The sequence below is a fragment of the Seriola dumerili genome, unplaced genomic scaffold (genome assembly GCF_002260705.1).
Source record: "Seriola dumerili isolate Sdu_G_001 unplaced genomic scaffold, Sdu_1.0 BDQW01000121.1, whole genome shotgun sequence".
Classification (NCBI taxonomy): Eukaryota; Metazoa; Chordata; class Actinopteri; order Carangiformes; family Carangidae; genus Seriola; species Seriola dumerili.
The window spans coordinates 804,211-825,680 of NW_019174376.1; the positions used below are offsets into that span (position 1 = coordinate 804,211).

A 21,470-nucleotide genomic window follows, 5' to 3' on the forward strand; every position below is an offset into this window, starting at 1 on the left:
ACAAGTAAATGCTGAGCAAAAAAAAATTGTAGCTTTTTAAATCCAGGGATATATGGTGTGCTGTTACTTCATGGAGACCTTGGTATGTTTTGCTTTACTAAACAGGTTCTTACCTGTGTGTGACCTTGGTGTATGTAAATTAGGTCCTGGTGGATGTGAATGTTTCATACTAAAAGGGTTTTATACGAGTGGTTTTTATCAGCGTTGCACTGGGAATATATGGTTGTGTTAACTGTCGTGTCAACAAACGGTTTTACATGTTCACTTGCATACCTGTTTGCTGTCATTATCACCTTCACTTTTGGTTTCATAAACACGACGGGGAGATAAAAAGGTGCAGCAATACTTGTGGCCATATTTGGGTAAAGTCTACTGATGTGTGTTGGATACTGGTCTTTGCGTTTAATTTGCATCACAGGTCACATCCTGTTGATCCATTTTAAGTGGTTGGTTAATTTAATTGCTTTTCCTTTTCTTTTTGTTTACACTATTGATACAATGTATTCAAGTGGGTCTGGGGCAAAATTATGAATGTACTCAATTGATATTGGGGTAAAATGAAATAAAATGGTGGATTGGATAAAAATCAAGACTAATTTGCTTCTTGTATTTTTAATGCTTTTTATTTAATATTTTCTTGAATTTTAAGTGCAGGCTTAATGTGTTCTGAGTGTTTTTTGTTTGTGTTGTTGAGATAATATAATCTACAGGCTATGTTGTAATTGAAGTAAGCCATACATAATACTTCAAGTACAGTATGGATGCTTTTGTGTTGCAGCTGTAGAGAGGCTGTTAATGTAAGAGTTCACGTATGAGTGTGATGCTTGAAAATTATGATTTCAACAATGAAATCTGCCACATGTTCACATTATTTATTATCATTAGTAGATATTAAAAAACAACAAAGAAAAACATTTAAAAAATGACAAAATATTTTCATGCTAAAATGCATTAAAAGATTCTGTCCCCAAACATCTGAACAGAGCATGGCACAATAGCCGCTATGTCACTCAAAAGTCTATGATTTTATTCCTTCAAAGTTTGTCAGACTAAGCTGCAATGAAGTGAGGGCCACACAATCTGTAGTTTTCATGTTGAAAGAATCTGGGACGCTAATGAAGAAACAGACAGCGGACGTGGCAATTCAAACTATAATGAATATCAGCTAACTAGCAACACGAGTTCTTTGATGTAATAATGTTGGTGTGTATGCTCCATACGTCTAGATCCCCTCTCTCATCTCTCCACCTCAAGAAACACTATTCTTTTGGCCACTTCCTCCTCACTGTATTTCTCCTGCAGGTGCAGGAGAACAACAGGATCAGCAGAGAGCAAAAGACTGTCATCACGTCGATTCCAAAATGGTCCAGAAATGGAGGACGGATCTAAAAGCAGATCCAGCGCAGCGGAGAAGTCTCCGCTGGTCTTCAACAGGGCTTTGGTCACGCTAGCTAAGTCCTAGAAGACAAATCATAAAGGTTAGAAATTGTTACAACCAGACGGATGGAGAGGGGTAGAAACAAGTTGAACAACAGAGAAATAAACAATTCATTACTTAATGGCAATTAAATAATTTGTATTATTACTCCTTTTCTGTCTGAGCTTCTGTTTTCTAGTTTGCTTCTATGACCAAACAGAATATAAGCAAGAATAAAGAGTATGTAACTCTGGATTGAAATGAAGCCCAATGTGCTGCTGCTGTCTACCTTTTGGAGAAACAAAAAATAATGAAGGCTAAACCACATTGCAAAAACAGAGGACCATCTACTACACAGTAACACTCGCCTGGTTTGTCCGGTTCATCAGCTCTCTGATTTGCTGCATGTCCTCCTCTAACTCGACCTGAGTCAGAGAAAGTGCAGCGTCGTTGTTCACTGGTGGCTGCGGTTCGGACGGAGCTGCGGCACTGTTACCGACAAGGGACTGAGAGTCTTCCTCCTGTGATTCTCTGTCAAATATGAACAGGTGGGGCCTGGAGGCTGCGTGGACGGCCTCAGAAGCTGCAGGTTCAGGGCACCCTGTTTCTGGTACACGGTTACTGCTGGGGGACTGGGTCTGTTGTGCTTTCCCCTGAAGGCTGGGTCCAGGTTCAGGGTTAGACTGTGTGGAGACAGGATCTGCGGCTGTGACTGAAGACAGGGGTTCTGTTGATGTGGGCTGTATCGCCGCGGTTTCAGCTGGGTTTCGGAGATCTGGAGCTTCGTCCTCAGCAGACTAATAGACAGCAATGTAACAGTATAAATCTTACTTATGAAATTAACATGGCTCTTTGAGCCTGCCTTGGTGTTTAAGCCCATAGTAGGGATTTAGGTGATTGGCATTTTTCCTTTATTCTGAAATTTTTATAAAAGATAAAATCGAGAAAGCTGAATCATAAAGTTACCAATAAAAATTAATCCCATACAGATAGACTTCATTTACAGTATGTATGGTAATGAATTGTTTGATGTTTGATTTAACATTAAAACTAACATCACAGCAATAAACAATTTCATACCAAATGTATGAAAAGTCACATTCAAGAGCATTGTGAAGCTGCTTGCTGAATCTCTATTTATTAATAATGAATTTATGAGCAATTTTACCAGATGCACATGATCATTTTTACCTGTCGAAACAGGAGCAATTTATCAAATGTGACCAAATTTAGACGATTTAAATGCTGATGAATAGAGCTCATATGAACTCACAATATTATCTTTTGGAAGATTGTTTTTTTCAAATTAAATAACACTGTACTCATGTAGAATGATGACGTCTCTTTTTGGGGGATGAATGAATTGGTAGATATGACTAAATCAGTCAAAGAAATATATGTAAATTCTGTACTTGTTTTCTCTACACATCAAATATTCAACCCACTTCATAGGACATATTTTTTTTTTTTTTTTTTTTTACATACAGACAAAAACAAAACTACTTATAAAAAAATGGAATTAGCATTTCCATTCTCTACCTTTAAACAAGACAGATCATCTAAGCCTTCGTAGCGCTGGTGCTCCCCAGAATATTACAGACCTCTCACGTCATCAGCTGGTGTTTCAATGCACCTAGAAACTGCCTGACAACCTGAGATCTGTCAGACATTCAAACCCAGACTGTGCAGTGTAGTCGTACCTCACTTTCATCTTCAAACTCCTTTGTAGCCAACTCCAGAATCCCCAACTTTCTCTTTTCTTTTTTCGTCTCTACTTTCTGTGGCGATGACGTAGATTCTTCATCTGAGAAACATATAAGGGAGAAAGAAAAAAGGAGATCATGTTTGAGTGAAACATGTTACTTAAATCTCTGTTGTATAAACGCTTGTTAAAGATGAGTTACTGTTACTGCAGAGGAATGACAAACCTGTTTGCTGTATTTCAGAGACAGCAGCTTCTTCACTCTCCTCTTGTCGACTCTCTGCCACCGGTGCCACACTCTTGCCTCTGGCTCTCTTTGAAGGTGGCGGGTCTGTTGCTGTGTGTTTTTGAGCAGCAAGCTTAACAGCTGATTTAGTGTTGTTTACGGGCTGGGGAGATGATGACAGCTTTTTGGGAGAGGTCGACGATGATCTGAGTTTCTTGCTGTAAGGTTTAGGCGATGACGACATCTCGAGCTCAAGGTGCCTACGTGTCAATCGGCGCTGCGGTTGTTGCAGCTCGGGGGAGGCCCTCTGCTTTGGCTGCTTTCTATTTTTTGGAGTTGGAGTGTTTGGCAGGGACTGCAGAGAGTCCTCTGGCGCACTTTCTTTCTGTGGAGAGGCCGTTGTTTGCGGCTCTGCTGTTGCTGGCTCTGTGCTCTCAGCTGGAATGGGGTGGGCATCTGTCTGTGGGTCCAAACAAGGTTCTCCAGGTTGGGGGGAGTTTGATGTCTCAGCCTCTACATTTTCTGGTTGTGTACTTTCAGCTGGTAAGAGCTGGGTATCTATCTGCAGAAACACCAAACTTGTTTTGCTTAATTCATTTCAGTTCATTAAAATTAAAGCACATACAAACAACTTGTCTTTGAGTCATTGGCTATAATGCCTATGTGCTCTGTCTACTGTACCTGTGTTAGGTCTGTTGCTGCTGAATGTGTCTGAGGAGAAGCAGCATCTTCACTGGGAGGTTTCTGAACATCTGTCTCTTGACTTCCCGCCTCCTATAAGCAGACAGATAAGACACTTCAGGCTTCATGTCTATAGAAAATGAACAATAAACAAGGAGTAGTCTAGAGCTATTCCAAAGCTTCATTTGTACTTCAGTAGAAAGTATGTGAATAAGGGCTGTTGGAGTATACTGTATATTTTCATTATTATCATTATAATAAAATTAAAGTCACAGTGCAGTGTGTACAAACGATTTTTTTTTTTTTAATATGCCACCCTCTAGTGGTTGTATGGAAAAATACACTCCCCCCTAAAGTTTCTGCAACATCAACTGCAGTTTTTGGTTATTTTGAAGCTGGAAAAAAAAAAAAGTTCTTTACATAGTTGAACCAGAACATGCTTTTGAATTTTCCAGTTAAAGATAAAAGCCACATAATTCTAATTTTTTAATAATTATTATTTGAATAATAGTCATTGTAACTACTGTTGGCACCATTGTTACCCTGGTATTATTTGGCCATTTTTGTTTCTGAATACCTGAGAGGACTACACAATACTGAAAGGTGTGTTAACATTTCTTTCACATTTTTCAAACATCAACAAATCCTGAACATTATAAACTAAACAAATTTTGCTACTGAATTGAAATGGTTTACATTGTGGAAATTTAGATAACAAAATACCTTGCAAAACCCTCCAGGTAAATTACCTTGATCTCTTCCTCTGCTGTTTTCACCTTCTCAACCTCAGGATTTTTCTTAGCCAGTTGTACTTTATAACGATATTTCATTGACTGCCAGCTGTGACTGGTCACACACTGCTTCTCCATCGCTTGCCAGAGCCGGTTTCCCCCCGTCTCGCTCTTGTGGTTGCTGACATAATTCAAAATGGCTGCATCCTCTTCAGGGGTGTAGGCAGCCCTGCCTAAGTATAATGACAGAAGGTGTTCACACCAATAGATTTAACACAAACAGAAATACACATATTCCTAATGTGACTACAAATGATGTACATGTATATGTTATACAAAAGCAGTGCACATTTTGTGATTAAACTGTACTTTAACAGCTTTTTGTTGTCAGTTTTGGGTATTACCAATTCTTCTTCATACAGAATCAATGGCAGAATGACAAATAACAGTGTTGGTTACATCATACCTCCTAAAACTTTTAAAAAGCACTCTTTGTAGTTGTTAAACAGTCTGCCTGAATGTCTTGGGACCTCTTCAGGACTTAACCTGTAGTCCTCTATATTTAACCGTTCCTCCTTCTCGATACAGTCGTAAATGTACTGGGTGGACACGTACCTGAGGAGAAAACAGACAGTGGTTTCATTTCTGCGCTTTGAACAACTTACGCCAAATTAAATCACTGATGTACATGTTCATGGCAATGCTTTACTGGGCTAAAGATTACAGGTACTCTGCTCAAGTCATTTATATACCTACTGATAACATTAACTCTGTTCGCCCTACTAAATACACACAGAATACAAATAAAATGTACTTTGATGGTCTAATAAAGGTGTTATTAGAGCAGCGCTACACAGCTTTTGTCATTTTATCAAAAACAGCTGTTGTCATCTGTTTTCATTGCAATTCAAAAATAATGTACAGTAACAAACTTGCGAAATTGAAATCAAACAACCATAGCGGCAATATAGTCAATCTGACTTGGAGAACAAGCCCTGCATATGCAACTGTGATAAGTAGTGCTAATAGTGAAATCCAAAATTTCCAATTACTTTATCCTTCTACCCAGTGTCACGAGACTCTCTAGTTAAACAGATGCAAGATTTAGTTGTAACTCCTTTTATTTGTCATCATATTTAAAAACTTGAAATGTTTTATAGACTTACAGCTCCATGTTCAAATCGCCCAAGTGCTTACCTGTGAACGTGTCATTCTCTGCTCCAATTCTGCCTCTAACACGCACAGACTAAAATTTAAAATATGACGAATGAACCCAAAAAACAAAAGTCTTGAATATTACACCATTAAAGACATCAACTTTTCTTTTTGTTTCAATGGACTATATTCCCTCTAATGTAAAAACAGCATCCCAGTCCAGCGCCTACCAGTGAGCAGTGGTTTCACGGAGAGAGCCTCTTTCCTCTGGGTCAATCAGCAGGATTGCACCTGGCTGCTGGACACTGCACAACATCCCTCCTCCAGATGTGATGAGTGGCTGGAGCTTGCTTTTGACAAGACCCGGTCGGAGGAAGAAAGACATGGGTTCACCTTCCGCAGTCTTGAAGAGAACTGAGGAGATATTAGATTTGGCCACATCCTCCTCTTTGAACGGCATGATCAGAATGTCTCACCTGGTGCAAGAGATGAAATTAAATTACAGACAGTACTCAGCACATGTTAACTATACAGAACAGTGCTCTGTAACTAATGCTACGTGAAACTAAAACAGTAAAATCCCGCTTTTACATTAATGCATAAGTATAATAGTCTAATTATATGCTATGTGGCAGTGCAACAGTCACAGGGGGCGTTTAACTGCCTTGTGAACTTTTACTTTTAATACATTAAGCACATTTCCCTGATTGGTCGTCCATATTTTTACGTAAGTAACATTTTCAAAGCACAACATTTACTTGTAATAGTAAACAGGGTGTACTCAGTTGTAAGTTACTGAATTGTGGGTAATAACTAATAAACTAACAACAGCTGTTAATTTACTGGGAAATACTGTCAGATGCAACAGCACCGACACAAAACTGCACACACCTGATTAAAGTTACATCTAAAGGCAATTTTTAGTGACTTGTCCTCAGCCCTCAGAAACACCTGGGAGGAGGTTACCGTCAGTAACAGTAGCTAAACTGGTTAGCACCTTTACTTAAACGTAGCCTAATTACAGGCAGATATTTGTACAGAGTTGCTGCCTAATCAGATGATGTTATACTTACCTAAAAAAGCCCGATTAGGTAATATTAGGCACTGAATGTAAAATGTATAGTAAGCTTTCCCGCCGCGTCAAAAGTCCGACTTCCGTATGTTTTCTTCTTCGGCGAATTGCTTCAAGTAAGTGTCGCATTACCGCCCCCTCTGTTTGTATCTATGGTACTTTGATTCCATCAAAAATCATCCATCTAAAGCCACTTTATATTTTGTGTTTCTATTAATTGATCCTAAATTGACATGTTAAATAAAAAGTGACTGTGATTAATCTAAAATACAAAGAAAGAAAAATAGCAAAAAGGAATAATTAAATATGTGTCCAATAATCAATGAAAAACAATATATTTGTTGTATATTTTAAATATGTTGTTCTGTCTATTCTGTCTAAGGCAGAAGTTTGTGATATTTGCTTGTATACATATATTTTTTTGACTTGACTGTTTTGTTGTATGTCTTTATTTATTTATTTATTGATGTATTTCCAATTTTTAATTTTCATTTATTTATCAATTTATCTCATTATTGGTTTATTCATTTTCCATGTCACTTTTGTGCCCCTGTAATAATGAAATGATGGATGCGGCACTTCACAGTGACTTCTGTTGACTACATCTAAAATAGGGCTTAAAGGTCTAAAAACTTGGAGAACTAGCCACAATGCCTTGACCGAAGCTTGAAAATTATGCTGCAGGCACATATTCATTCATAGAACAGAAATGAGAGTTTATAAAGAAGTAAAAGTGAAATACATAAAGAATCATTCAAATTAAAGTTCAGGCTTATATTATGGTGTGAAAATGGCCTTTATCAAGGCAGACATGTTGAGTTGTCGGAGTAGCAAGACACTAATAAATAATAATCACAACATTCATGAACATACAAGTTAATTCATTTGAAAGCGATTTTGACTAAATAAAAGGCTTAAATGTCACATATGTTATTCCTGTGCCTAAAGACAGTTAAGTCTATATTATAAAGCTAGAAAGACAGACAACACAAGGGGCACTGACTTTCTGTGTCAACAGTTGTCTATTCATGTATTGAAATATTGAATAAATGTCACATCACATTTGTTAAGTGACCAATGAAAATGTGGAATGCACTTTTTAATTGACCCCCCCCCACACACACAATAAGAGCTAATGAGTGCAAATGATGAACTAATACAGTAGAAAAACATATTCCGCCTTGCTAAAGTCATATTCTAAAAAAGCCAAAGGCTTGTTTTCATGTCGGGCCACTGAAATTATATAGCTGAAATTACTTTTAGCTACTGGGAGAAATGTTTTTTCTTGCTAACCCCATAATCTACAGTAGCTGTGTTGTCTACCTCCTATCAGGTCTCATCCAAATTTTAAATTGGACATAAAGTTTAAGATATAAAACGTTCATTTTGGTGTAAGAAACTACACAAACATCTTATGGCCTCACAGCATCAGAGCCCCATTCATTGTTATAGAGCAAACTGGGATGACATTGCACATTTTAAGTTTCTCCCTTTTGTTTCTAACTTTAGAGGAGAGTGCTGCATGTTCACAAATATTCACCAATCTGTTCCACAGGAATAAGAAATGTGTATTCTTAAAAAGGGTTGGATTCTCCTTCAAATGCACAATCCATGATTATGATATAGTTGTTTCATCCTCAAAGCATCTGGTGTAGAAAAATAACAGGCTAAAATTATAAATATTAAAGTCATTATAGAAATCTCTTGGTGATCTTATTCGAATGATCACGTAAACTTTAAAATGAAAAAAGACAAGACACTGAACCACACTTTGTCCTTGATGGCTCTTCCATCAGTGTGTGAATGGGTGAATGTGGCAAATATTGTAAAGCGCTTTGAGTGGTCAGTGAGACTAGAAAAATGCTATATAAGTGCAAGTCCATTTACCCATTTTGCTTGCAGTCAGTCAGGTGTGAGTGGTTATATTTCTACAAATAGAAAGTGCACATACAGGTCAAGTTCTATCATATTATCTTGAATAAACAACAACAATGAACAATTCTAAATCAAAAATCAGTATGTCAATACATTCTCACTTTAAATATACAATCATGTGACAACAAACCAAGCAGATTAAATATACCACTTAGCAGCAAAATAAACATGACTTGCGGAAATATAATGAAATACACTCACTCTACACATTCGGCAAAGGTGAAATGAGGGAGGAGAGAAGCAGCTGAACTGAAGGACAAACAGAGAATGAGCTCAGGACACAGAACAAAGAACACTCAAGGCACCTGTGTGAGCTGCCCAATCAGCACACCTGTTCTGCTGCTCTTCAGCCCACCAGTCATGTGATCCCACTTCCAACAGTGTGCCTTATCATTTAAGTGAAAATGAAAAAAAAGAAATGCAGTAATCCCATTTGCATTTTCACACACCCATGAGGGCGTTCTTTGGCCGTATTAAAATTAATATTGAAAAGCTATTGACAATTAATTTTCAAAAACTTAACCTGTTCTGCAGTGGACAGTATTCAATATAATAAGCAAACAGCACCCACAGTCCATTGCATTTATGTTTACATGTCACTACACTCTTTTGGGGTCAAAATGAAAATGAAAATGCGATCAGTCCTCTCATCAAAGCAGGTCATCACTGAGGATGTTTCTTCATTGTTGCTTGTCTGTCGAGGGCAGTGGCCACTCAATGGAAATGACCAGAGATTTCAAGAATTTATACATTTATTACAATAAGTGATAAGCTGCTAACAGACAGGAGTGTGGTAGTTATTCTGATCCCAGTTCAGGACAGAGATCAAACCAGCTGCTGGCATCAGTGCAGACCAGTGAAACATGAAACTGCACCTTCATTTTGATCAAGGCTCTTCTGCTTAAACAAACATCACAGCTACAAAATAAAAGTTTTGTATGATCATAGGAACTCCATCAGAATTGATAAAGTGTACACAGAGTGTTTATGATCAGATCTTGATGTTAAATAAATCTGACAACACATTTGATCTGAAGAATTCATATATAAATCAATTATTATTATTATTATTATTGATTTATCTTTAAGTTTTGCTCCACTTCCTGCTTGCTTTATAGGATTTGTGAGTTCAGTCCAAGTTCAGTTAAAGTAACATACAAACCAATTTTGGTTATTGACAGAGTGTTTGATCTATCTGTGTTCATCTAAAACTAAAGCCTCAAAAACCCAACTGTACACAGTGGCAAATTAGGCAATACCCCCTAAACTGGCATTTTTCATAATAACAAACAACTGCAGAAGAATTATACTTCATGCAGCGACCACCTCTGGAATCAAACACATAAACAATGACAGTCTAGTGGGAGATATTATTTCTGATCAGTTGATTGTCCCCCTGAGGCAGGTGCTGCTTGTGAAACTCCTTCACTGATTTCAGCACCTTATTAAGAAAATTCATTGTGGTTATATAAAGTTGAACCTGATGTGCTCAGTCAAACCTTGACATGTGTTTTGCATATAATTTCTGAGCAATAAGCCAGGAACATGTTTGGTTTGTTTAGGTTGTAGTTGGGAAATTCAACACTAATTTTGATCATGCACATATGACTGTATTCATCATTGTTTGGTACACAAACACCAAAGTTACCCTCAGGCTCCATCGCTCAAAGATCATGTTGCACAAATGCTCTCATTCAGTTTCTCAGTGTTGTGATAGATACAAAACTGATGAAAGAACCCTCTTATTTTAATCAGACTCTTAAATTAGAAAGTAACAGTTCCACCTTGTTTACAACTGTGGATATATATGTACATTTATTGCTGTTACACACATTCGGAAAGAAAAAAAGGAGTTGAAATCGTGGAGCACTTGGGAGATTTTTATTAAATATCTTGAGACAAAGTAAACGTGTGGGTTAAATGATTTCCTCTCGACACCTACTTTGTGGTATCAGTGGATTGGTGACTCTTTTCTTGAGTTCATACATTTTTCTGTACAAAACTTGGAAATAAATGCAATTAAAAATGTTTATAGTATTTTATTGATGCTTTTCATTTTTAATTTTGTCCTGTGCTGTTATAATTCCCTCTTAAAGGCCAAAACCTTATCAACTCTTTCTAACATTTTCCTTCCTAAATTATAACTATTAGACTTTGTGAAATACACAGTGAATCTTTAACTTTGCTGACTCGATGTTGAGTTAAGCCAGGAGACCATGGGAAGGAATTGGGCTCGCCTGTTTACTGTATCACCTTGCTGACCTTGCCTCCCTCACAGCCCTGACAGCTCCATTATTGTTATTGGCCTCTATTGTTGCTCTCCCTCTTCAGCCTAAGCAGCTGAAACAATACAACAGCCACTGAGGTGGTGCAACTCCTCCAATCAATGTATGTTTATCGACAATCTCTAATAATTAGATAGATGTGAAGAAATTCACTCCTGTGAGCTGATTGTGATCCATCTTCTGCCCTGAAACAGTCCTCTCATTCCTGAGCCATCATCACACTACAAGGCCGATCTGCTGTGTTTATATCACATTATTTTTTTTCCCTTAGAATCAGCAACTTTAGATGTTAACGTGCGTCCAGGTCACCAAAGCATAACACAGTTTGGTTTGGTTTGGCCCTGTCGGAGGGAAATCCCCCTGCTGTGAGGCTCAGCACTTGTTTCAACCTGCAGAGGGAGACACTGCACCACTAAACTGAACACCAGGGCTGTCAATCAAACAATATTTCTATTACTGATGATCATGATGGTTCAGAAGAATGGATTAATATTCTTAATGTATCTAAAATAAAGCGTTTTGTAATCCAATCTGTTTAAACAGTCTGCAGTCAAGTGCATGTATCTGCAGAATGAGCATTTGGAAACAACTCTAGCGAACAGAACAAACCTCCAGCAGAGTAACACACATCATTACAAAACATCTCACTTGATGAATCCTTAGCCACTGGACGATGGACGTGGCCTTAACCGCTGCCGAGACTTCAAGACTGTCTGTGTCACCAGCTGAAGCTTCCCATGGAGCCAGACCGAGACTCCAGTGCCAGTGTTGTTTTGCCTTGTCACTGGGACGCTTGTGTCGTCCCTATCGATGTGCTGGTCAAAAAAAAAACAACTGATCTACAGTCTGAAAAGTCCCAGTTCATGCTGATCCATAGTAAGGCCTCACCTTCACTACAGCCATACACGGTAGAGAAGCACTGCTACTGACAGTAACAGACAAACTGCAAAGATGGAAAATTGAAGATGTGTGTCACTCCTGATTAATGTTCCCAGCCTGAATCTTGCACGGCTTGGAGAATATAAGTCTGCACCTGTGTCCAGTGTCAAGCTCCCCCCAAAGAGATTTTAGCCACGTTTTATGCACATTTTAGCAATTCTTCCTGGATTATAACTTTGGGCAGAGTTCTGCAGATTTGGGAAAGTGCATGGGTGAAATGGTCAGCACAGGTACTCTGTAGGAAAGGGGTTTAAAACTTTAAGACTCCTCCACAGTGAGACAGAAGCACAAAAACTAGCAGTTTGGCAAAGAGTAATTTGTCATTTTGGGAAAAATGATCATTCACTTTCTTTCTGGGAGTTATACCACTCTCATATCTGTCTTTTAATCATGGGGCTGGAGCCAGCAGATTGTTAGCCTAGCTCAGCATAAATACTGGAAACAGGGGGAAAACAGCTAGCCTGGCTCTGTCCAAAGACAAAATGTGCCTACTGATACCTACAAAGTTTCCACTTTAGCATGTTTTCTCATTAGTTTAACTCGTGCAAAAGCAGAAGGGGGTTGGTGGATTTCGTTTCCTTCTGACAAGGCCAGACTAGCTCTTCCCACTCTTTATACTAAGACAACGTAATATACAATAACAGACAAGAAAATGGTATCTATCTTATAAAACCCTCTGTAAGAAAGTGAGTAAGTGTATTTCCCAAAACTACAAATTGAAAATGAAAGCAACTGGATTTTTACAAACGCATTCTCATTTGAAGATTTCACAACAACCTATTACTCCTCTAGTCACTTTACCACATAATAACATTCAGATTTTTTTTTAATTTATGTACATAGTCGGTTTGTCTATATATAAAGCAAATTTGAATAAATACTGAGACACTAAAAATATCTGTCCCTTCACCTGATTAGACAAATTAGACAAGAATGATGTTCTGACGGCATGTTCACCAGCAATGCCGTAATCTGAGGCATGTGGCAGCTTAAAGCAGGTCACATTTCACAACATTACAATAACTTTCCACTTAAGTCTCAATTAATGGTCTTTAAGTGCGAGTGAATGAGTGAATCACTTGGAAAAAATTCAACTCACAAAGGTAAAGTGATGTGGTATAAGCTGTTGTCATCAAAATCAAGTCACGCAATGTTTGAAAAATGTAGGTGGGTGGAACATGGTGCCGTTTGAAATCACAATGTTGCAACAGAACCTTTGTTATTTCTGACGCGTAGGCCTGCTTTCAAATCAAGTCTGTATGGTTTCATGTTGGGCTCTGTCACGTTATCCACAAATCTCATCAGGGACAACGCATAATTAATTATGATGTAAACATGTAAATGTGTTTCGTCTGCAGCTCCTGTGCAGGCTGATGTTCCACATTAAAAGAAACAAACAAGACGTACAAAGACCAGACAAAACAATATCATAGTACATCCAAGATGGAAACCTTGTAAAAAAAAAAAAAAAAAAAAACCCAACGGAACAGACACACACAGGCACATAAAACAATTGAAACCTTAGAATAACCCACATGAACAAACATCACAAAGAACCACAACACCATAACCTTACAAACAAATGCTAAGGATGATTATCTTACAGTGGGGAAACAATGTTTCTACCACCGAAAGTGTAAAATGTTTTCTGGTTGTGCTCACAAGAACATAAAGTGCCTCAATATAAATTCCTGGGGTGTTTTCTGTGTAAACACCAGATTAAACAAAATATCTTTTTTTCCAGAGCTATATTCATCTTGCAGTGGCAGGTGTATCACTTCAGGCTTGTACAAGGACACACACACTCACATATCAGGTATCACACACTGGTGGGAGTGAAATTCCTCTCTGATACTAAAACAAAAGAGAATAAAAAACGAAGCTGCCGTTTCTTAAGGAACTCAAACAAAAACAAAACTTCCTTGTGTAAATCACAAACGCTATCTTTGGACTTGGCTCTGTGTGGACAGACAACAGCAGAAATATACTTTCTGAAAATTATTTGGCAGATTAGCTCAGGAATCTTGGCAGGGTCCGGTCAGCAGAGACTGGCCGTAACAAAGTGAGGATATGCTGACTCGACATAAAGAACACATTTAATTACCATCATCATCAGCCATCCAAGAGGACCATCCGGCCCCAAGCCAGAAAACCCCCACCATCATCTGCCAATTTAAAAGGCTTATTTTTAGGGGCCAAACTTCTCCTTTACTTTGCTACTTTCTCACGTTCCTCCAGCCATTCCCCCAGCACTGTCTGACTTTCTCCTTGTCTCATCTTTTCTCCTTTTTACAACTCATACACATATTCCTCCTATTCCTGACCACATCTTGATCTATAATCCCATAATGTTTTGTTTGTCCTTATAGCCAGACAAAAGGAGCCCCCACAGACAGGGGTTCGAAGAAGAACTAAGATTGTTTACTTAAGTAAAAGTAATATACTCCAACTGCAACAGTAAAATGTTGCTTATGTTTGTTTGTTTACATGGTTTAAAAAAATGCTATGAAATATATATGCACAACAATACTCATATATATATATATATATATATATATATACAAACCCACCTACATACTCAGACATACATGAATCTAAAGTAAACAAGAGCTTGTGCAGAGGAGGTAGGAAGCTTAAAGCTGATAAAGATCTCTCCTAAAAACTCAAGGCAGAACAGACTGAATTGCTCCAAATAAAAACAATGAGGGAGGGATGACAATGGGTTGAGCTGTTTTATTACTATATTACAATGCTTCATAGTTCATAAGCTCATCTGATGTTTTGTATTTAAAATCATTATTTGTAAAGGAACCAGTAACCAGTACTACAAGTAATGTAGTGGAGTAAAAACAGCACACTGGAGTGGAGTAGAAATATAAAGTGGCGTCTAATGGAAAAACTTGAAACTTGTACTTGAGTAAATGTATTTTGTCACTTTCCTCCACTGCCAACAGATGCACATATAGAGATAAAGAGAAGCATATCATATTGCTGCTCTGAGGCAAAAGAGAGTCTTTTTTGACCCTCATCTCCTCCCATTTACAAAATAATGTTGTAATATCTGAGGACGTGTTTCCTATGAATCAAACAAGGAGCTGAAGGGAGTATAATGTTGCATTTTAGGTGGGAACACCCATTCAGGATCCAGAGCCACATGTAGCACAGTGTCAGATGGATAAGATAAATTTGACCGTTTTATATCTATAACTGATGATTTGAAGGGGCTATAATCACTATTTTTAGTAATTAGTAATGGATGCTCCATATGTATACTGTGGGGTCCAAAAATCTGAGGCCACTTACCCAATAGGATTTTTTTTTTTCCTCATTTGTTGTTTTTTCATTTGTTTCCTCAAGCAGTTCAGTTGGTGCAGTTTGGCTACTTGTCAGGACGATACTGTGCAGGTGGTAATGGAGAGGTATCATGATGTAAAATGATTCTCACAATCAGGTTTCACCAGTTTAGAGCCAAAACTCCGAAACCACACAGTCGATGCCCTGACTGAATTATCTGTGCGTTTCTTAAATCAAGAACGATCCATATCTGCTATTTATGACAGTATGAACAGCAAGTAGAGAGAAGAAGTAAGGAAGGTGTGAAAAATACATAAAACCATACAATTATATTGTATTTGATATCCAAAGGGAAGGTGCAGAAATTGTGATGCCCTTCTGTTTCATGACCAAAAACAGTTATTTGCTGAGGCTTCACACAGAATGAGAAACCACATAAATGAAACAAAAAAATAAACAAAAAACAACTGGATTTTTATTTTTTATTACATTTTTTTGAATGACACATTATCAGACTTTGCACACCTCATAGCAACACAAAGTATGCTATAGATAAAATACACCTCACAGTGTATAACATACAGTATAATCTATGTACACATTACCTAAGTATTGTTAATGTGGGTCCAATGGCTCCTGAAGACTCATATCTAATTTCAACATCTTCATCTTCTACAGTTCAAAAAGCTTGGTCCCAATGGTGGGTTTAGCTTTTCTCCTATATGAAGAAACACTTGTACTGTGAGCGAGGAAGAAAACATGTTATCATCTACTGCATGACTTGTGACTTTGCAAAGAACCAGACAATAGGAAAGCCCTGTGTTAATGAACCTGTGCCGTGTGTTAAGGTGACCTGATGTCTCAGTGGGCTAAAGTGTGATGTCATGAGTTTGACTCTGACCTCGCTGTCGCACGCTATCCCCACTCTATCCTCACGCTATCCCCATTCAATCCTGTTTTTTTTTTTTTTCAGGTCTCTTTGTAAATTGGTGTCTAAAAAAAAAAAGGTGGGGGGGGGGGGGGGGGTTCCTTAAGAAACGACTATCATGCCGAAAAAAACGTTTACTCCAAAAAAAAAAGAAAAAAAAACTGCCTCTCTGCTTGCTGATCAAATCTGTATCCACAGACTTCGGTCTTCCGGCATGGTTCAGCAGAGTCCAGATGTTGCAATCGTTCCAACAGGGTGTGTGTGTGTGTGTGTGTGTTTGGTAAGAGACACTGAGGACAGCTGATGTAATGACTATAAAACATTTCCAAGAGTTTGGGTGACTGGAATGCTTTCAAGGAAGACATTGTTTGGTAATGGCTCTTGACGGTACATGTGCTCAGATGACTTCAAGTAAGAGACAGATTTCAAATAAAAAGTTAGAAAATATTTTATTTACAACAATTTTTTTTCTTTTTTCCCCAGCTGTATTAATCCAATCCCTTTTCCAGGCCACCCCCCCCCCCCCCCCCCCATAGTTTACACTTTGCATAGATACAACATAATTTCATTGTAAAAATTATAGCTCAACCATTTTTTTCAGAATTTGAAATAAAACAACTACGGCTGAGAATCCAATTGTTTTTGACAGACATCCATATGAAAATAATACAAGGGACTGTATATATATTATACATTATACGTGTATAATATATATAATATGTTGTTAAACGGCATTCATTTCACAATAAAGTCGAACATCAAATCTTAAAGGCACAATATTGCATGTAAGAGCTGACATCATCGCGGTAATGTGCCCTTAGTTGGCTTCATACTTTCTCACAGTTTGTTACAGGTGACGGAGACTAAAATATGTTACAGGCCACAATCTGATTTCTATCTTTGGATAAAGCTGATTAAAAAGAGATAGCACCTTCACCCCGATGCAAACATCGAAAACAACTGTCTGTGCATTGTTTGTGTGTGTGTGTGTGTGTGTGTGTGTTTGTGTGTGCGTGAGCATTCACGCATTTGTGCGTGTTCGCAGAGGTACTGAAGCACGTACCCACTGCTGCTGCTGTCTAAGACGGTTGTAACGCAACATGAAGATAAGCTGCACATGAACAACACATACTGTACTGTGTGACATGAGGTGTACAATATTCACAGTGATACATTTCTCCTTAAGGCACTTGAAGCAGGCTGTGTTGAGCATTCACAATTTGATGCTTGAGCTTGCCAATAAGAAAGTCCCCACTCTTTCAGTTACTCAGATACTCATCCTGATTGGTGCAATAGTTTCGTATTTAAGTTGGCAGCCTACTCATAGCGAAATGTCCAGGCTCAGCAGTGGCTAAATGACTGTGCACCACAAGTTATTCACATGCTGCTGTCTAGACAAGATCTAAAACTCAGATTCTGTCTCTTTCCTTGATTTCTCTTTTTCCTGTTCTCCCCCCATCTCTTTCTCTGTTTCAGTCAGTCAGTCAGTCAGTCAGTCAGTCAGCCTGTCTGTCTGGCTGCATCACTTGTTTCAACACACCAGGAGCACAAAGTGCTTAATCTCAACTCATGATTTTAAAAATAAAATCTTTTTACTTTCTATTTTATTTCTCTTCCCACTTTTTTTTCTCCTCTTCTCCTGTTAAGTTCTAATACAAGTCCTTCATGATCTCCTGCAGGAGTGGGTGTAAGCACATGTCCACCTCGGTCTTCTTCAGCAGCTGGATGAGGTGGACGTGGTCCGTGACGATCTGACGCAGGTCTGTCATCTTCTGGAGCAGCTTGGCAAACAGCTGCAGAGAGTCTGGGTGGTTTAGCTTCAGCTGCAGCTCCAGCGAATGAAGCACTGTCTCCTGAAGCTGCTCGATGGGCTTCACATTCAGGAGGCCTGGACGGTCTGGAGGGGTTACAGAGACATGGAAACACATCAAAACAGAGTGAAGAAAGGAATAGAAAAACAGGCTCAGGCCACAAGAGAAGAAGAATAGAGGAGACAGACAACAAAGGAAGGTGATATACATGAATGAATGAATGAATGAGAGGCGCAAATAACTAAACATTTACTTCCTATTAGATACCAAATGGTCATATCTGTGAATGGAGAATCCCTTAATTTAGCCGCCCCCTTATTGCCAGACCCAGCTGACTTATTGCTATTTACAAAAGCCTGCTTATCTTTATTTCAAGGTATAATCTCAGTGGTTTAGGTTAATAATTGACTTAAATATCAGATTTTAATCACAATCATGTTCAAGGCCAGACTTTTATCAAGTAGTCACATGCAAACCAGCAATATTAGATCAAATAGTGTGGACCTGTTCAGAAATATCAAAGTAAGAAGAAAAGGGTCCACAGGTCAGTTTGGTTTGCTGTTACACAAGCATTAAAGTTTGGATTTTAAGCCGATTGTTTACTTTACTATTAAGTCATTAGAGCAATGTACAGCAAAAACTGTCATGCCCCCTGCACAAAATACTTTTCTTTTTTTCTATAAATCGTCAATAATGGCACACAAAAAAAAAACATGACAGAGCAAGTAAAGTGAGGTATCTCTCAGTCACTCACTGGGTTGCCTGTGAAAGCTCAATTTATGTGTATGCTGTCAACACAACCCACACTTTAGCTGCTGTTTATTGTCCTCATGTGGAACTGATTCATTCACCTTTAGTTCTGCTCCACTTTCTTCCCAACAATATCTCGTGCCTCCAAGCAAACTGATAAATAGGTCAAGGCTGGCACTAGATTGTGTGTCTATTGCATTGGGTTGATAACCTAGGTTGTCAACACTTTACATTCACAGTGAGCTAGACTGTTCTGATGCTACATTTCTGCCAGAAAATATTTTTTGTTGTAACTACACAATGTGAGAAGTTCATGAAATAAATTTAAAAACCTTACAGTCACTTCCTTAAAGATATTATACATTTAGATAACTCTCCACTTTTAATTAAATGAAGAATTTAGAGAAGTTGTTTGACATGTGGGGAAATATGCTTATCTACTTTCTTGTCAAGCGATTGAGGAGAAGCCTGATAGCATCCTAATACTACTCAGTACTTCCGAGCCAGGCTGGAGCCAGATGATGGTGCTGGAGATGAGCTTGGCATAAACATTGGAAAAGACGTACATTTGCATTTACATTTATTCATTTAGAAGATTATTTTGTCCAAAATGATGTACAATACAAACACTGAGCACAGGGACTCCGAAGCTCCCTTACATGTTTCTAGTTTGTTAAATATCTACAGAAACTGACAGAAAAACTTTCCCTTAAGCGCTACTACAACTCCTCTAGAGCTACTTTCATCTAAGCTATTGAAAAAAACTAAAACAGCCTCTCACCCCCGCTGAGGATAATGACAGCCAGAAACAGCGCCATGTCGCTGTCGTCCAGCTCCAGCGTGTTGAACTTAACAGAGAACTCAAACTTTGGTTCCATCATTTGACAGAAAGGTTTCCTGAGACTCTTGAGGAACTCTCGCGTCATGAAGATCTGTCCATAGGAGATCAGTGTCCCGTCTTTGTTCATCAGAGGTGCCATCATGATGATCAAGACCTCTATCACACCATACTTCAACAAGGTGACCTGGGAAAAGAGTAAAGGGTTGAGGTCATGGTAATCAGATCCTAAGGGATGAAAGCTGGTTACCTGTTTGTTGGTTTGTTTATTTTTCAGCAGGATTACGCAAAAACTACTCAACTGGATTGCACCAAACCTGGAGTGATAGAGCATGGGCTATGGATGAACTCCCTGTTCTCTTGACTGTTCTTACTTTTTTAAATTACTTTCCTTAAGAGGCATTTTTCATAATTTTTGTCAATTTCTTAGGAAATAACGTGTGGATCTTGATGTGAAACATCACATATGAATTGCGCTGAGATCTATGAGTTTGTACAATTTGGTGCAGATTCAGATGAAATGATATGAATGCTGATTCCGCATTACACACAGAGTTGTACTCAGTATTGATAGCAAGTAGCAGTGCATATGTCACCAGCAGTTTTTATGAATGCTTAACAGTATTTAATTCAACATGCAACTAATAAAATTACATAAAAACAATAGTGGTTGTGACATAGCAATGAAACAATTCAGACAGCTGTAAAGCCGTATAACCATTTCTCCATTTCACCCAACAGGTAATAAAACAATACAGCTGTCTTGTGTAAAGATTAGAGATAATAAATAAATAAAGCTACCTGAGGACAAAAGACATGTGTGGGATTGTTTGGCTCTAGTGAGGGCCAGTCTAGTTTTTAATGGTTTCATAATCACGAAACACCTCAATAGATGAAAAACTGGCATCACTTAATGACAGAAATGAATGAATGGACGAGCAGCTGAGGCATCTTTGCATCTCACCTGATCATTTAGATCCAGATCAATGAACCCCGGGATACTCTTGGCGAACTCTGTCACTTCTCTCACTGCTTCAGCCGAGCGCGACTGACAGCTGTGGAAGAAACGTAGCTCCACAGCGTCCGTTGGTCCCTGTCCGCTGATGTTGGTCATTCCGAAAACACCACACTCTGTCCCCATGTGAACTCCTGTGACCCCTGAAATCGAATGAGATGTGCATAGCAGTTCAGCTACAGAGGTACGAGAAGAACTAACCAGCCCCCGCAAAGTTTTAGAATATCTTCAATGCAAACAGCAGCCGGCGATTTAAAGCTCAGTCAATAAAGGAACCTAACATTGTGGGATGATATCAACAAGCAGGAAATGCAATATGACGTTTCACACGGTACGTTGGTGCTACTAACCTCCGTGTCCAGCTGTGAGGGCAGAGGTCTGCTGCTGGTGCTCCTGGATGGGTATCTGCCTGCAGTTAATAAACTGCTCTCCTTCCATTAGAGACTTCATATCATGGATGACAAAAGGCTGGAGGTAGAGAGGAAAGAATATGGAGGAAAAAGGAAAGGTGGGAGTAAGACAGAGCAGGTAAGGAAGGTTGGAAGAGAGCAGAAAGAAAAGCAAGAGAAAAAAAAAGGAGAGAAAAAAAGAAACAACGTCAGCTCGTCATAGGGCTCTTGAGGACATGTGAGCTACAGATGCAATCACATATACTGTCTATGCACTTTGGTCATGGCTCATTCTTCACCTG

At 38.6% G+C, this 21,470-nt stretch overlaps 2 protein-coding genes across 2 annotated transcripts in view; both read right to left on the reverse strand.

Annotated features, from left to right (window-relative positions):
- Positions 1–906: 906 nt before the first annotated feature.
- On the reverse strand, positions 907–7,046 carry terf2ip (TERF2 interacting protein). Its single transcript, XM_022748252.1, has 9 exons — positions 6,986–7,046; positions 6,143–6,388; positions 5,224–5,372; positions 4,776–4,990; positions 4,027–4,119; positions 3,346–3,907; positions 3,118–3,221; positions 1,786–2,214; positions 907–1,458 (listed from the first exon to the last, which is right to left on the reverse strand). Exons 2-9 carry the CDS (start codon positions 6,370–6,372, stop codon positions 1,237–1,239), a joined length of 2,004 nt encoding a protein of 667 aa, XP_022603973.1. The 5' UTR covers positions 6,373–6,388; positions 6,986–7,046; the 3' UTR covers positions 907–1,236.
- Positions 7,047–16,900: 9,854 nt separating this feature from the next.
- Positions 16,901–21,470, reverse strand: part of pparg (peroxisome proliferator activated receptor gamma) — a 34,448-nt gene continuing 29,878 nt past the window's right edge. Inside the window, exons 6-9 of the mRNA XM_022748373.1 lie at positions 21,130–21,247; positions 20,729–20,922; positions 19,708–19,951; positions 16,901–18,262 (exon numbers count right to left, since the gene is read on the reverse strand). Coding sequence (XP_022604094.1) covers positions 18,015–18,262; positions 19,708–19,951; positions 20,729–20,922; positions 21,130–21,247 — 804 coding nt within the window. The 3' untranslated portion in view covers positions 16,901–18,014. The remainder of the gene's footprint in view (positions 18,263–19,707; positions 19,952–20,728; positions 20,923–21,129; positions 21,248–21,470) is intronic.

What these genes read in the sequence shown, in the direction of transcription:
- terf2ip (XM_022748252.1), bottom strand. Translation starts at nt 6,372, where the DNA reads ATGCCGTTCAAAGAGGAGGATGTGGCCAAATCTAATATCTCCTCAGTT. An exon ending in CTCTGAAATACAGCAAACAG is followed by an intron (nt 3,222 to 3,345) that starts GTTTGTCATTCC and finishes TATGTTTCTCAG; the next exon opens with ATGAAGAATCTACGTCATCG. An exon ending in AGTTTGAAGATGAAAGTGAG is followed by an intron (nt 2,215 to 3,117) that starts GTACGACTACAC and finishes GCTGTCTATTAG; the next exon opens with TCTGCTGAGGACGAAGCTCC.